Source organism: Rhinatrema bivittatum, chromosome 2 (genome assembly GCF_901001135.1).
Source record: "Rhinatrema bivittatum chromosome 2, aRhiBiv1.1, whole genome shotgun sequence".
NCBI lineage: Eukaryota > Metazoa > Chordata > Amphibia > Gymnophiona > Rhinatrematidae > Rhinatrema > Rhinatrema bivittatum.
In genome coordinates, this window is record NC_042616.1 from 168,709,908 (window position 1) to 168,726,355 (window position 16,448).

The 16,448-nt window shown below is 47.2% G+C and overlaps 1 protein-coding gene across 6 annotated transcripts in view; it reads right to left on the minus strand.

The window, feature by feature from the left end:
- Window positions 1-4,057: 4,057 nt before the first annotated feature.
- Window positions 4,058-16,448, minus strand: part of LRRD1 (leucine rich repeats and death domain containing 1) — a 105,262-nt gene continuing 92,871 nt past the window's right edge. For all 6 annotated transcript variants that reach the window (XM_029588853.1, XM_029588850.1, XM_029588851.1 and 3 more), the window contains one exon: window positions 4,058-4,567. In XM_029588853.1, coding sequence (XP_029444713.1) covers window positions 4,384-4,567 — 184 coding nt within the window. In that variant the 3' untranslated portion in view covers window positions 4,058-4,383. The remainder of the gene's footprint in view (window positions 4,568-16,448) is intronic.

A 16,448-nucleotide genomic window follows, 5' to 3' on the forward strand; every position in this document is an offset into this window, starting at 1 on the left:
GGTCTATGTGGGGATAACCCCATTTGTGAAACAGAGAGGTCGCCACCAAGGGATTGAGTGACCACTCGTGTGGTTGGAAGACACGGCTCAGCTGGTCTGCCAATACATTGTCTACTCCCGGCAGGTAGGTGGCTCTGAGGTACATGGAGTGGGAGAGGGCTTCTGCCCAAATCTGCGCAGCTTCCTGACACAGAAGGAAGGAGCCTGTGCCTCCCTGCTTGTTTATGTACCACATGGCCACCTGGTTGTCCGTCTGAATTAAGATTGCGTGGTTCGATAGGCAATCCTGAAAAGTCCTGAGAGCATAGCGAATTGCTCGCAGCTCCAGGAAATTTATCTGGTGTTTGGCTTCCTCTAGTGACCAGAATCCTTGAGTTTGTAGATTGTTTACATGGGCTCCCCAACCGATGTTGGAAGCGTCGGTGGTGAGGATTACCTGGGGATCTGGTGGAAGAAAAGGCAAACCCTGTAGGAGGTTGGATTGATTTGTCCACCAAGCAAGAGACAGACGGAGTGCATCTGTGATGCGAACAATGGAGGACAGAGGCTGAACAGCTTGTGTCCATTGTGATCTCAGAGTCCATTGCGTGACCCTCATGGCTAAACGGGCCATGGGAGTCAGATAAACTGAGGAGGCCATGTGTCCCAGTAAAACGAGGAATTGGCGAGCTGTTGCTGTGTGTTGAGACTGCAGCTGGTGAGCTAGGGACACAAGGGTTTGAACCCGTTGATGAGGAAGGAAGGCTTTTGCCTGTAAGGTGTCCAAGTCTGCCCCAATGAAGGATAAGGTCTGAGATGGGACTAAGTAGGATTTGTCGTAATTGACAAGAAACCCTAGAGAAAGCAAAGTTTGAATTGTTAGGGTCAGGGAGGACCGAGCAATCTGCTGGGTCGGGGCCCTGATTAACCAATCGTCCAGATAGGGGTAGACGTGGACACCTGCCTTCCTCAGAAAAGCTGCAACTACCACGAGGCATTTGGTGAAAACTCGTGGTGCGGATGCTAGGCCGAAAGGTAGCACTCGATATTGGTAGTGATTTCGGCCTACTAGAAAACGCAGGTATTTGCGATGAGATTGTGTGATCGCAATGTGGGTATATGCGTCTTTCAGGTCTAGAGAGCATAGCCAATCCCCTCTTTGCAGCAGAGGGAGAAGCGAGCCCAGGGTTACCATCTTGAACTTCTCCTTGTGAAGGTACTTGTTGAGGGCCCGTAGGTCCAGGATGGGACGAAGTCCTCCTGACTTTTTTGGGATCAGGAAGTACCTGGAGTAGAACCCTAGTCCTTGTTGTAAGGGAGGAACGGGTTCTATAGCGTTTGACTATAGGAGAAGAGAAACTTCCTGCTCTAAAAGAACAGAATGATCAGTGAGTCTCCACGCCTGCAGGGGTGGGGAGTCGGAAGGGAGAGTCAGGAAGTTGAGATGGTAACCCTGTGCAATTATCGCTATCACCCACTGATCTGTGGTGATATGATGCCACCTTTCTAGAAAGTGGCACAGCCGACCTCCTACTGGTATGGCTGGAAGAGGGGTTTGGCAAGTGCTCTCTAAGTGAGAGTCAAAAACCCGCCGCAGGGCCAGGTTGTGGAGCTGCTGCGGGCTTTTGTTTACGAGACTGGCGAGGTTGAGTTTTATGGTAAGACCTCGTAGACTTAGCCTTGGCTAGTGGGGGATAATACTTCCGTGGCCGGAAGAAAGACTTTTTGGAGTCCTTCCTAAATAGCTGTTTAGAAGGCAAGTCAGGAGGAATCGATGAGAGCTGTTTAAGTGTCTCCTGATGATCCTTTAGTTCAGCAACAATTTGCTGAATCTGTTCACCAAACAAATTATCCCCTAGACAGGGCAAGTCAGAGAGCCTGTCCTGAACTTCTGGACGAAGGTCAGATGACTTGAGCCAAGCCCAGCGTCTGGCAGAGATGGCCATAGCAGAAAGTCTAGTGGAAGCATCAAAGATGTCATAAGCCGTTCTTATTTCATGCTTCCCAGCTTCAAATCCTTTATTTAGTAGGGATTGAAGCTGTGGTTGGAACTGTTCTGGTAAGGCATCTGAGTAGTCCTGCATCTGTTTTAGGATGACCCTATTATATTGAGTCATATACAGCTGATAAGAAGCTATTCTAGAGATCAGCATGGCTCCCTGGTACACCTTTCTATCTATACTATCTAGGAATTTATTTTCCTTAGTAGGAGGTATGGAAGAATGTGGCTTTAGTCGTTTAGCTTTCTTTTGAGCTGATTCTACCACAACAGAATGATGGTCCAATTGTGGTTTCTGAAAGCCAGGTGCTGACTGTACGAGATAGGTAGAGTCAGCTTTTTTGTTTACCGGAGCAATAGATCCAGGAGATTCCCAATTCCTTTTGAGAAGGTCTAGAAAAACCTGATGAATTGGAATAGAGGTGATGACCTTAGGGGCATCCAGGAATTGGAGTAATTCCATCATCTGGTGCCTGTCATCTTGTTCAGATTGAAGTTGGAAAGGGACCAACTCTGACATTTCCTTCACAAAATTTATGAAAGAGAGGTCCTCAGGGGGAGAACGCTTTCTACTCCCCGCAGGAGAGGGTGGTGAAGGCAAATCATTGGTGTCAGTAGAGGTATCATCACCCCAGGTGTCATAAGGATCAGGATGCTGACCTGTAGGACCATGAGGGGGCTGAATACCTGAAGGCCCCGGTTGAGGCTCCGAGAAATTGGAAGGAATCACTGGGGGCATCGAGAATGTCCTCGATGGAATCGGTGCTGGCATCGGTGCCGGTGCCGGCATCGAAGGAACCGGTGTCAGCATCGAGGGAATCGGTGTCAGCATCGGAATCCTCGGTGGAGCTGATGTGCGTATCGCCCCCAAGGAATGTATCGGTGGCGAGGGACGACAAGGCACCGATGGAACTACCCCCGAAGGGGGAATTCGATACGGTGTTTTTCCACCTGATGAGAAAGCTGTCGGTGATCCGGGTATTGCCGGTGGAAGGGCATTCATAAGCGCTTCCATCCGGGCAAGCAGCGGTGCCAGTGCTGCTGGAATCGGATCGGTGACCGGTTCCACTCTCGGTGCCGGAGTCGGTGCCGGAGGAGTCTGGAACCGTACTATCGCCTTGTCGATGGCCTCCTGGACCAGCCGGTCCAGTTCTGCCCGGAGACCTTGGGTAACAAGACCGGCTCGACGGGAGAGGGAGGCTGAGGCTGAGCCGGAGGGACCACCGTCACCGGTGGAATCGCGGCTCCCAAACCCCGGAGGGGTGAGGGTTGCCTCGGTGTCTGCGAGACAGGAGTGGATGGTGCCACTTCTGGTCGAGACTTCTTTGGCGGAGGCTCGGACGGTACGGAGGTCGATGACATCGGTTCCTCGACGGGCCGAGACTTATGACGTCGATGGCGATGTTTCTCCTTCCGATCCCCTCGATGATCAGGGGAAGGGACAGGAGTCGATGGCCGTGAAGTCGTCGATGGCGGACGGTCACCGGAGGGCTGTCGATGATGATGAGACTTCGACGGTGCCGGTTCCGATGACGTCGATGCAATCGATGGCGTTGGGGTGCGAGCATGGAAAAGGAGTCCCATCTTTTCCATTCTGGCTTTGCGACCTTTTGGTGTCATTAGGGCACATTTGGTGCAAGTCAGGACATCATGCTCGCTTCCTAAGCACAAAACACAGACTCTATATGGGTCTGTGATTGACATAGTTCGGGTACAATCCGGACACCGACGGAACCCCGACGCCATGGCCATAGGCCAAAAATTTAGCCGCGGGACTGTCGACTGCCAACGGGCCTCGAGGGCCAAACTCGACGGTAGTCGACCAAACGACGGCAAAAAACTTACCGAAGTTCCGCGGAGTGAAAATTTGAAGAAGGGAGACCCCTGAGAGGCAAATTTTCTTCAGAATTTTAATTGAAGAATTCCTGTCAGGAACGTGGTTAAGAGCTCTTTGACCGCGTGGCTACTGCTGCGCGGAAAAAAGAAGACTGAAGGGAGACCCCTGCTGGCTGCAGGGTTAGTGCCATGCTGGGCATGCCCAGTAGGGGCCAATCAAAGTTCCTGAAACTTTGACAGAAGTTTTCCGTGGTTGGGCTCCATCCTCGATGTCACCCATTTGTGAGGACAACCATCCTGCTTGTCCTGTGAGAAACATATTTGCACTGTGTCAAAATAGTTATGCAGTATAAGTGGAAATTAAACAAGACACACAGAGTTTGTTGTGACAGAAAGCAATGCTTGTTTTTTATGTACCCTACTGAGTTTTCATTTTTTTTTTATGGCTTACACATAACCAAAGAGTCCATTGTAATGAGGCATCTACTTAAAACATTATTAGACAATTATATGATAACTTTCTGTATTTTAGATTCCCCTAACTAAAGATCCTTTATTCCATGCACTGTTTAGAAGTTCATTACTTCTGTAAAGGTCCTTAAAGTTCCAACTTTGTTTGCTAGGCTGTGCAAATCTGCCATGACTAGGACTCTAGTTAGATATTCTATCATTGCTATAGGGCTCATTTTGGCTTGATTTTCCATTTTCCAGATGTTCAGTGCACTGAGAACTTTGTCTTGAAGTTTGAGAGTTCTAAAAATCAAACAGAATTTATTTTTGTTTATTTAAACAAGTAATACACACATCATAAAATTCAGAAACATCATCAATGGTCTCATAAGTCAATTAATAACTTTGGCACATACACATAAGTAAATAGATCATTCAGTGAGCAGACTTTGCTTTGTAACAATTAGTGGGAGGATTCAAACATGTTAGAGAAATTGCAAAAAATATCATGTATTCCCTTCATAATATTGCCAGAATTTCTCCCATATGGCACCATCGCTCTTCCCCCAAAAAGACGGGTCGATACTGTAAGGCCGCGGTAGAAACAGTGCGGCAGTGTCAGGCGCACCCTTCCTCCCCGCACGCACAGTTCTCTAGACCTAGCGCCTGATACTCTCTTCTAATTGCATGCAAATGCATGCCGCGGCTGTGAAGCGATAGGGAAGGGTTATGCCCGCACAACCCATTTTACTGTATAGGCGATTAATACAGCGCCTATACAGTAACCTGGGTGCGCTGGTACCTGTCATTTCAAATGTCATTTCAAATGACATTTGGAATGACAGGCACCGGGAGGAGGGAAGCGGCGAAGCGACTTACTTCTTGCTGTGTCTCTCCTCCTCCCGGAGCGGGTGCGAAAGCAGCCTTGCTCCGGGAGGAGGTGGGACACAACGGCGAAGCAAAAAAAAAACCAAAGGCGCGTGTTCGATCGGGCGGGTGGGCGCGTGTTCGATCGGGCGGGTAGGCGGCAGCAGCGGCGGCAGAGAAGCAAAAAAAAATCAAAAGCAATTTTGGTTTTTTTTTCAAAAAGCGACAATTTTGGTTTTTTTCCAAAAGCGACTTACTTTTGGGATCTGTCAAGATCCCAAAAGTAAGTCGCAAAAGTAACTTACTTTTCTGAAGCCATCAGGAACACGATCGTAGCTCCTCCCGATGAAGACGAAGATGGCCGCCTGCACGGGAAAGCGTGCAATTGGCCGCTGAAGACGTGACGTCACGACGTTTGGCGTCACGGGATGTGACGTCACGTCTTCAGCGGCCAATTGCACGCTTTCCCCCATGCAGGCGGCCATCTTCGTCTTCGTCGGGGGGAGCTACGATCCTGCTGATGGCTTCAGAAAAAAAAATTTTTTGCCACCTACCCGCCCGCCCGATCGAACACGCCGCTGCCTACCCGCCCCCCGGATCCCGCTGCCGCCCCCGGATCCCGCTGCCGCTGCCGCCCGATCGAACACGCGCCCACCCGCCCCTCGGATCCCGGGGGGCGGGTGGGCGCATGTCCGGCTCCCGCCACTGCCTGGATGGGTGGGCGCGTGTCCGGCTGGATGAATGCCCGTGCGATTTTGGCGCTCATGGCATGAGCGCCAAAATCGCATGGGCATTCATTCCGGCGGGGGCCGTGCGTTCATCCAGGCAGAGGGAGCCGGAGGTCGTTCGCTGTCGGCTCCCTCTGCCTGGATGAATGCCCGTGTGATTTTGGCGCTCATGGCATGAGCGCCAAAATCGCATGGGCATTCATTCCGGCGGGGGCCGTGCGTTCATCCAGGTAGAGGGAGCCAGAGGTAGTTCGCCGTCGGCTCCCTCTGCCTGGATGAATGCCCGTGCGATTTTGGCGCTCATGGCATGAGCACGGGCATTCATTCCGGCGGGGACCGTGTGTTCATCGGGAGGAAGGGAGAAGGGACTACCGTAGCAGGCCCGAGCCTTGCTACTTTTTCGTTTTTTTTTTTGCTTCGGGAGGAGGGGACCGGACGGGGCTGCAGGAGACCGGACTGGGGCTACACCGGAGACCGGACGGGCTGGACCGGAGACCGGACGGGACCAGGGCGGGTAAGCAATGTTTTTTACACTACACTAACACCTACTAGGGGGAGGCGGTAAACTAGCACGTTAAGGCCGCGGCAAAACAGCGGGTTACTGAGGAGATAATCTGAGCGCGCGTTACAGTATCGGAGGGGAATAGCTAATTCCTTCATTATACAGCATTATACAGCTAATTCGTTCATTTACATGCCGCATGCGGAAAGGGTTATGCGTCTGTTTTAAGAAGCGCTACGGACGCGTGAAACTGGAGACTGTATCGCTGGATCGCCTTGCACGCCCGAATTGTGCGCTCCGAGCACGTTACAGACGGGAAATCTTCGACCGAACGATACTGTATCGAGCTGAGAGTAATTGAGCTTTTCAAGGATTGCAATTGCAACTAATTGTTTTCTCCAACAGGACTGGAAATGAGTACTTTTCCAAAACAGAGTCAATTGTGAGCCTAGCAGCTAATAACATTGGGGTAAATTTTTAAACTTATGCGCGCGTGTCCATATGTGCGTGCTTCCCGGCGCGCACACATGGGTGTGGCTATTTTATGACATGTGCGTCGGCGCACGCGCATTATAAAATACAAGGAGTGCGCGTGCATGCGGGGCAGATTTTTACATCCGTGTGCGCATGTGTATGCAGCCCGTGACTAGCGCAGCGACGCGATGGTCCCTTTTCCCAGTTCCCTCCCAGTCCACTCCAATTAAGGAGCAGACTGAGAGGGAACTTCTCTACCTCCCTACCCTAACTCCCTCCCTCTTCCCCTCTCCTCCCCACCGCCCTAAACCCTTTCACCTACCTTTTATTTTTTTGCTTACTGCTCCATTAGAGCAGAAGCAACTTGCGCGTGCTGGCCGACTGCCAGCCCCATCCCTCCCCACCCCCTGGACCGCCCCTTTCTCTGGGCCCGGCCCTTCGCTACGTAACGGGGGTTATGTGCGTGGCCAGGCCCCTTTGAAAATGCACGCGGAGTGCACAAGGCCCTGGCCACACGCGTAACCCGGGTTTTTTATGTGCAACATTTTTAAAATCTACCCGATTGTGTGATAAGAATTTTATCATGACCATTATCATTGAGAGAAACATCTTTCTACACACCCAAGAGGCCTAACAGTAGTGTAATGGTAAGATCTCTATGACAAATAATTTTAACCTCAACTTCCACTTCCCCCCCAAAAGGAAGAAACCATTGGACAGGTCCAAACATGTATGTAGTCATGTAGGTGCCTGTTAGTCCACAGCTCCTCCGACAAAGAGAGGAAGCTGAAGATGAGAAAGCTGAAGATGAGAAGGAAGAGTAAAAAGCAGGGCGTCTATATTTGCAGTGGAGAAGTGTCACCATTAATTTTTAATTTAATTTAATTTCTTTCTTTCCTATCTCTTCCTTCTTCTCCAAGTTCTGCTACCCTTGTTAATTGTAACTGTTCCTTCGGTCACCACAGTTCTAGTTGATGTATTTAATGCACTCCCATTTCATGTAAACCAGCAAGATATGTTCTCATGATTGCCGGTATATAAAAACCTTAAATAAATAAAATAAAATAAAAATTAATTCAGTTCACTTTGCACAGATTGACACAGAGTGGGCGCCTGCCAGATTTCATCCCAATCTGTCTTGTTCAGGGATACCTGCAAATCCTTGTTCTGCTTCCTAATCAAGGAAGTTATCCTATCAGAGAGAAGATCCAAGTCAGTAATGCAATTATATAACATGAGAAATAACCTGACTACGTATAGTGGAATCATTTAAAAATCGTTCTACGGGATCTGGGACACAAGGAAATCCACCCCGCCAAGCCATTTCAATAAGACTTCTTGTAGTTGTAACTATGCACACACTGTGTGCTGCTGACAATGTGGTTCCTGTCCACTTATTCTCGAAAGGAAATGATTTCATTTCCTTTACACATCTACCAAAAAAAAACCTGAGACCATGTTTCTGCCAATCCCCCATTTCGGGGGGGAAAAAAAGAACAATAAGCAAGGCATGGATTCTTAGCCAAAGGCATGATAGGGAAAAATCCATGAACAGGGAGAGCCAGAAACTTACAAACTCTTTTCCAGATATGAACTGGGTGTGCAATAATGGGATTATTTAAAATGACACGACGAGCCGTAGGAAGAAAAGATGGTAAGGTCAGCAAAAGGGAAAGTGCTATACCTTCCATCTGCTCTCTCTCTCTCAGTCTGCCTCCAGGAACATCTAGCATCAAAGTTAAACCAGTCTCACAGGCACAATAGTCTAGCCACCTTTCAAAGCATATTTTATTTGCACAGAATTATGACCTGACCTATATTACACCTTTATGTGTACAGAATAATACGTAAAGGATGAACCTGTTACAGTAACTCTAGGTCTCAGTGGTAAGTTAGTGCATCATGCTGTAAATTACTGTGAGGGGGAGAGAGAGGGAGAAGGAGGGGGCAACTAGTAACTCGGGGGTGAGGTTTTGGTGGTGGTCTAGGTTTTGGGGGGAAGTTTTACATGATAGTCAGAGGTACGAACAGCACCGTACATGCTTACTACGTATGCACTAACATTTTAGCCATATAAAGGATTTATATGGCTAAGCTGAAGCCACTGAATGTGTTTGATAATTCAGCAGCTGCTACTTAGCTGCATAAGTCCCATTTATCCGGCTAAATAGCACTGAAGGTGCTTTGAATATTGACCTCTGTAACTCACGTCTCAAAATGTGGCTTATGATACCATCCCTAAGGACCATACATAAGATCATAACATAAGAACATAAGACATGCCATACTGGGTCAGACCAAGGGACAATCAAAGCCCAGTATCCTGTATCCAACAGTATCCAATCCAAGTCACAAATACCTGGCTAGTACCCAAATATTAAACAGATTCCAAGCTATTAATGCTGGTAACAAGTAGTATCTGTTGCACGCCTCAGCCGCATCCGTCCTGCAGTCAGTGCTGCTCACCTCGCTATTCCTTCCACCAGCTCCGGGCACTCCTCCTCTGCTGCCGCAGCCAGTTCGCAACATCCCCGGCTCCCCCGCTCACAGTCTACTGTGCAGGCCTCACAGCGGAGGTCTCACTGGGGCTCCGCATTGTCGGCGTCCTCAGTCCCGCCCCTAGGCGCGTGTGCGGCCGACATGCAGCCCTTTAAAGGGCCAACAGTGGGAAAACCCGCGGGGGCGTCTCCCGATGACGTCACCTAGGCCGGATATTTAAGGCAAGGCTCTGCTCCCTGTTCCTCGCCTTGGCAATCGGGTCAACACTCCGGTGTCGTAAGTTTGCCTGTTCTAGTGTCTCCTGTTCCAGCGTCTCTCCATTCCCTGGTAGTACCCTTCGTTCTGATCTCACGGTACTGACCTTTGCTTGTTCTTGACCACATCTGACCGCTGCCTGGAACCGACATCTGCCTGTCTACTGACCATGTCTGATTGCCACCTGGAACTTGACCTTTGCCTGATCTGACTATGCCCGGAGTGACCACTGGTACTGACCCCTGCTTCGGCTGACCATTCTTGACTGATACTCTGGCCCTGATCCTTGCTATCCACTCGGACACTCTATTCTGGCCTCCTGTGACCTCTGGACCATCTTGTTTGGACATTGACTGCGCACCCTTGTTAGTGGTGGGCACTCCCCTGTGCTTCATCTCTAGGAGACCCTGCGAGGCCCACCTAAGACCAGGCGGCCCGGGTACCCAAGGTTCAACCTGCGGAAACCCCGGCTTGCTATTGGTGAAGCTCCAGCTAGCCTCTGTCTCCTCCTGTGCTCCGCCTCCTGGTGGCAGGCACTCTCTGGGTCGACCAGAGGGCCCGTACCAATCCTGAACCAGGCTAAGGGTCCACTTCCAGCGCAACAGTATCTATTCCTTATTGATTAATAGCAATTTATGGACTTCTCCTCCAAGAACGTATCTAAACCTTTTTAAAACCCAGACACACTAACTGCCTTAACCACATCCTCTGGCAATGAATTCCAGACTTTAATTGTGCATTGTGTGAAAAATAATTTTCTCCAATTTGTTTTAAATGTGCTACTTAATAACCTCATGAAGTGTCCCCTAGTCCTTCTATTGTCCGAAAGAGTAAATAACTGATTCACATTTACCCAATCAAGCCCTTTCAGAATTTTGTAGACCTTTCTCATATCCCTCCTCAGTCGTCTCTTCTCCAAGCTGAACCCTAATCTCTTTATCTTTTCCTCATAGGGGAGTCGCTCCATGCCTGTTATCATTTTGATCGCCCTTCTCTGCACTTTCTGCAGTGCAACTATGTCTTTTTTGAGATACGGTAACCAGAATTGCACACAGTATTCAAGGTGTGGTCTCACCATGGAGCGATACAGAGGCACTATGACATCCACAGTTTTATTTGCCATTCCCTTCCTAATAATTCCTAACATTCTGTTTGCTTTTTTTGACCACCCAACACACTGGGGCGGATTTTCAGAGCCCTGCTCGCGTAAATCCGCCCAAAACCGGGCGGATTTACGCGAGCAGGGCCCTGCGCGCCGGGAAGCCTATTTTACATAGGCCTCCCGGCGCGCGCAGAGCCCCGGGACTCGCGTACGTCCCGGGGTTCTCGGAGGGGGGCGTGTCGGGGGGCGGGGCCGGAGCGCGCGGCGTTGCGGGGGCGTGTCGGCAGCGTTTTGGGGGCGGGTACGGGGCGTGGCTACGGCCCGGGGGCGTGGCCGCGCCCTCCGTACCCGCCCCCAGGTCACGGCCCGGCGCGCAGCAGGCCCGCTGGCGCGCGGGGATTTACGTCTCCCTCCGGGAGGCGTAAATCCCCCGACAAAGGTAAGGGGGGGTGTAGACAGGGCCGGGTGGGTGGGTTAGGTAGGGGAAGGGAGGGTAAGGTGAGGGGAGGGCAAAGGAAAGTTCCCTCCGAGGCCGCTCCGATTTCGGAGCGGCCTTGGAGGGAACGGGGGGAGGCAGCGCGGCTCGGCGCGCGCAGGCTATACAAAATCGATAGCCTTGCGCGCGCCGATCCAGGATTTTAGTGGATACGCGCGGCTCCGCGCGTATCTACTAAAATCCAGCGTACTTTTGCTTGAGTCTGATGCGCAAGCAAAAGTAGGCTGATCGCGCTTCTTTTAAAATCTACCCCACTGAGTTGAAGATGTCAGTGCATTATCCACTATGACGCCTAGATCTCTTTCCTGGGTGGTAGCTCCTAATATGGAACCTAACATTGTGTAACTATAGCATGGGTTATTTTTCCCTACATGCATCACCTTGCACTTGTCAACATTCAATTTCATCTGCCATTTGGACGTCCAACCTTTCAGTCTCACAAGGTTCTCCTGCAATTTATTGCAATCCACTTGTGATTCAACTATTCTGAATAATTTTGTGTCATCTGCAAATTTGATCAACTCACTCTTCGTACCCCTTTCCAGATTATATATAAATATATTAAAAAGCACCAGTCCAAGTACAGATCCATGAGGCACTCCACTGTTTACATTTTTCCACAATGAAACAGACCATTTAATCCTACTCTCTGTTTCCTGTCTTAACTATTTTACAATCTACCTCTTACTCCATGACATTTTAGTTTTCTTAGAAGCCTCTCATTCGGGATTTTATTAAATGCCTTCAGAAAATCCAAATACACCACATCTACCTGTTCACCTTTATCCACATGTTTATTCACCCCTTCAAAATAAAGGAGCAGATTTGTGAAGAAAGACCTCCCTTGCGTAAATCCATGTGGTTGCATCCCATTAAATCATGTCCATCTAAATGTTTTGTGATTTTATTCTTTATAACAGTTTCCATGATTTTTCCCGGCACTGAAGTCAGGCTCACTGGTCTATAGTTTCCCGGAATTCCTCTGGAGCCCTTTTTAAATATCAGGGTTACATTGGCCACATTCCAGTCTTCAGGTACAGCGGATGATTTCTAATTACTTATAATTGTTCTGAAATTTCATTTTTGAGTTCTTTCAGAACCCTGGCGTGTATACCATCCAGTCTAGGCGATTTATTACTATTCAAATGTCAATCTGGCTTACTACATCTTCCAGATTCACTGTGATTTAGTTCAGTTCATCAGAATCGTCACCCTTAAAAACTGTTTCCGGAACAGGTATCTCCCCAACATCTTCAACAGTAAACACCGAAGCAAAGAATTCATTTAGTCTTTCTGCAGTTTATTTATTTAAAAACTTTTCTATACCGTCGTTTAGTAATGCACCATCACAATGGTTTACATTTAGGCTCGAAATAGGTTTGATTGTTTTCTAAGTTATCCATGCTGTGCCAATATTTTACGGTTACATCGATCAATAATATATTCTAAATGATAAGTGGGTTGGAGATGCTATTTATGATCGCCGGGATAATCGTATATGAGCATACTGGTTTAAATTAATATTTAATTGTGATTCAAAAAAACAAATAATTCTGCTTTTATTGGTGACTTTCAGCTGAATGTATTTGTTGTCTCTTCAGCGACCTCACTGTGAAATGCTTTTTTGAAGAGCCAAGTTTGTAGGCTTTTTTTGAAGAGTTTTAAATCTTTCATTAGTCTTAGCTCAAGTGGTAATGTGTTCCATAATAATGGTCCTGCCAAAGATAGTGCTCTCTCTCTAACCTGGGTTAACTTTGCTGTTTTTACTGAGGGTATGGTTAGTAGTGCTTTATTGGCGGACCTGAGATTCCTTTGAGGGACATGTTATCGCAGTGCGGTGTTTAGCCAGTCAGCATTTTCGTCGTTTATTAGTTTATGAATTGTGCATAGTGTTTTGAATTGTACTCTTTGTTCTATTGGGAGCCAGTGTAAATCCGCCAGTGTTTGGGTGATATGATCTCTTCTGCCTTTCCCAGTAAGTATTCTGGCAGCTGAGTTTTGTAGTATTTGCAGCGGCCTGATTGTGGTATATGGTAATCCAAGAAAAAGTGTGTTACAGTAGTCCGTGCTTGCAAATATTAGTGCTTGTAGTACTGTACGAAAGTGTTCTAGAGTTAATAAGGGTTTTAGTCTTCTAAGGACCATTAGTTTGGTGTAGCCTTCTCTTGATTTTACTGATATGTGTTGCTTAAGGCTGAGTTCTGTGTCTATAATCACTCCTAGGTTTCTAGCTTTATCAGTTAGCTCCACTGATTTATTATTTTAAAGTTTAACGGGGTTTTGAATTCTTACAATGTTTTTTCGTTGAAGGTGTATGAATTCTGTTTTTTCTATGTTAATTACTAGTTCCATTTGGTTTAATAGTTGTTTTATTATGTCAAGGTACAACATTGCCAGATTCAGTGTTTTCTCAATTGATTCTTCAACTGGTAGAATTAGTTGAATGTCATCGGCATATATGAAGTGTATGACACCTAGCCCTGCCAGTAGGTGGCAGAGGGGGAGCAGGTAAATGTTAAATAGAGTCGCTGAGAGTGCTGATCCCTGGGGAACGCCTGTTTTTAGTTCGATCTTGTCTGATATAGTGTTATTTATCTGTACCTGATAGGATCTATTTGTGAGATATGATGTGAACCATTAAATTGTTTTCATTTGTAATCCAATTTCTTCCAGTCTTTTTAATAGTATGTTATGGTTAACTGTGTCAAATGCTGCGGATAGATCTAGTAGTATCAAGATGTAGTGTTTTCTGCTGTGAAAACCACGTAGAATGTTATCAGTTAGAGAGATTAGTAATGTTTCGGTGCTATAGTGTTTTCTGAAGCCGTGTTGTGATGGGTAGAGTATGTTGTTGTTGTCTAGATGTTCTGCTAGTTGCTTTTGTACTGTTTTTTCTATTAGTTTTGCGAGCATAGGTAAGTTTGAAACCGGTCTATAGTTACTTAAGACATTTGGGTCACTGTTTCTTTTTTTCAGAATTGGTTTAATTATTGCGTTTTTCAGTGTGTCTGGCATTACTCCTTCATTGAGTGATAGATTAATTATTTTGGCTAGTGTGTAAGAGGTAATATCAGCTAGTTTTTTTATGTCTGTGGTGGGAATGGTGTCAATTTTATGTGGTGCAGGGTTCAGCTTTTTTATCATGGATTCTACTTCAGTTTGTGATACCTCGTCAAATGTGGAGAATTGTGTCACATTTCTTTTCTCCATTTTGATTTCCTGTTTAGTTAGGATCAGAATCTTAGCTCTAAGTTGCCTTATCTTCCCTAAGTGCCCCTTTAACCCCTCGATCATCTAACGATCCAACCGATTTCCTCTCAGAGTTCCTGCTTTGGATATATTTTAAAAAGTTTTTGTTATAAGTTTTTGCCTCTATGGGCAACTTCTTTTCAAATTCTCTTTTAGCCTGTCTTTACAATGTTTTACATTTAACTTGCCAATGTTATGCTTTTTATTTTCTTCAGATGGATCCTTCTTCTAATTTTTGAAGTAAGATTTTTTGGCTAAAATAGCCTCATTCTCCTCACCTTTTAACCATGCTGGCAATTATTTGGCCTTCCTTTCACCTTTCTTAATGCATGGAATACATCTGGACTACATATCTAAGAGGTTATTTTTTTTAACAATGTCCATATGCCTCATTAACACTAGGAGAAGGACCTTTGCGTGCGCTGCTCCCACCCTGTGGAATTCTCTACTTTCCACATATTAGACTGGCCCCAGATCTCCCTACCTTTGGAAAAATGGGAAAACCTGGCTGTTTGAGGAGCCTTTGGTGCAAGCCAATCCTAAACCCAGAACAATAACATACAGTCCTCTAACATGCTGGTATGTATGGACCTCACTGAAAACCCTACACTCCCCTCTTCCCCACATAAGTTACCAATCTAATAACTCCAACTAAGTCATTTTCTCCTAAGAAAAGTTCCCTATCCTTGATCCTAAAAACATGAAAACCCGACAGGTATGTCTTTCCTTCTTTCCCTGAGAAATATCCATTAAATCCCAGCATGCTGTTGATTTTACTGTAACCCACTGTACTCAAACATGTGTCTTTGTATGAACTTGTTAGCTATAGGCTTGAGTTTGTGGGATTTGAGATTGCGTGGAAATTGGCATGCGGGATGTCTGCCTGTGGGGCAATGTGGGCAAATTATACCTATGGAGATTATTGTCCATAGGTGGCACTGTTACATTACTGTCTGTTCAAGGGCAGATCAGCTTTGGGTGAGATCTGGCTTTTTGCATTATGTATGTTCTTTGGCTAGATCCTTAATTTTCTTAAAGAACAATGGGGCTTATTAGATGTCTTTCCTTGAATGTGCAAGGAATCTCTTCACCCATTAAAAGTAAACAGATCTTGCAATTTGCAAATAAACGGAAAACTCAGATTCTTCTATTGCAGGAAACACATTTGACCAATGCTGAGCATGAAAAGCTGAAAAGGGGATATATATTATGCTTTTTACAATTTGCGAAGTAGAGGGGTTATTGTGCTCTTTGATAAAAACTTTCCCTTTACGGTGCATAGCTCTTTCTCTGATGCTGGGGTCAATATGCAATCTTGGATTGTTCCCTGCACCTTAGTTAATATGTATGACCCCAATTGTTATGACTTGTAGGTGTGTGGGTCCTGGGCCGAGGTGAGAGATGATACTGCTCACAGGGAGGAGCCCTGTGAGCCTCACCATTAGAAGGCGCGGTCTCAGAAGACATCAGACACAGCTGTGGAATAGAGTCTTTATTATAAAAGTAGAAAAGGCACAGCCCGTGAAGCGGGGGGTGCAGGAGAAAGAGATAAGGTCTGAGAAGGGGTACACCCTGAGGGAATGCCTCAGACATGAAATATCTGGTAATGGTCCACAGAGCGGGATACACCGAAGAAGTCTCTCCGAAGTGATGATATGGTAGTGGCCTGCAACACAGGGTACACCGAGGGATTCCTCACTCAGAGATGGTGTTGTAGTGGCCCGGGGTACGGGTACACCGGCGAGGGACCTGTAGCCATGATGTGGCAATGACCTGCAGCGCAGGGTACACCGAGGTGGTTCCTCACTAGAGCTGGCACGGTATTGGCCTGAGACCCAGGGTACACCAGAGAGGATTCAGTAGCGATGACGTGGCAATGGCCTGCAGCACAGGGTACACCGAGGTGGCTCCTCACTAGTGCTGGCACGGTAGTGGCCCGACGTACGGGGTACACCAGAGAGGATTCAGTAGCGATGACGTGGCAATGGCCTGCAGCACAGGGTACACCGAGG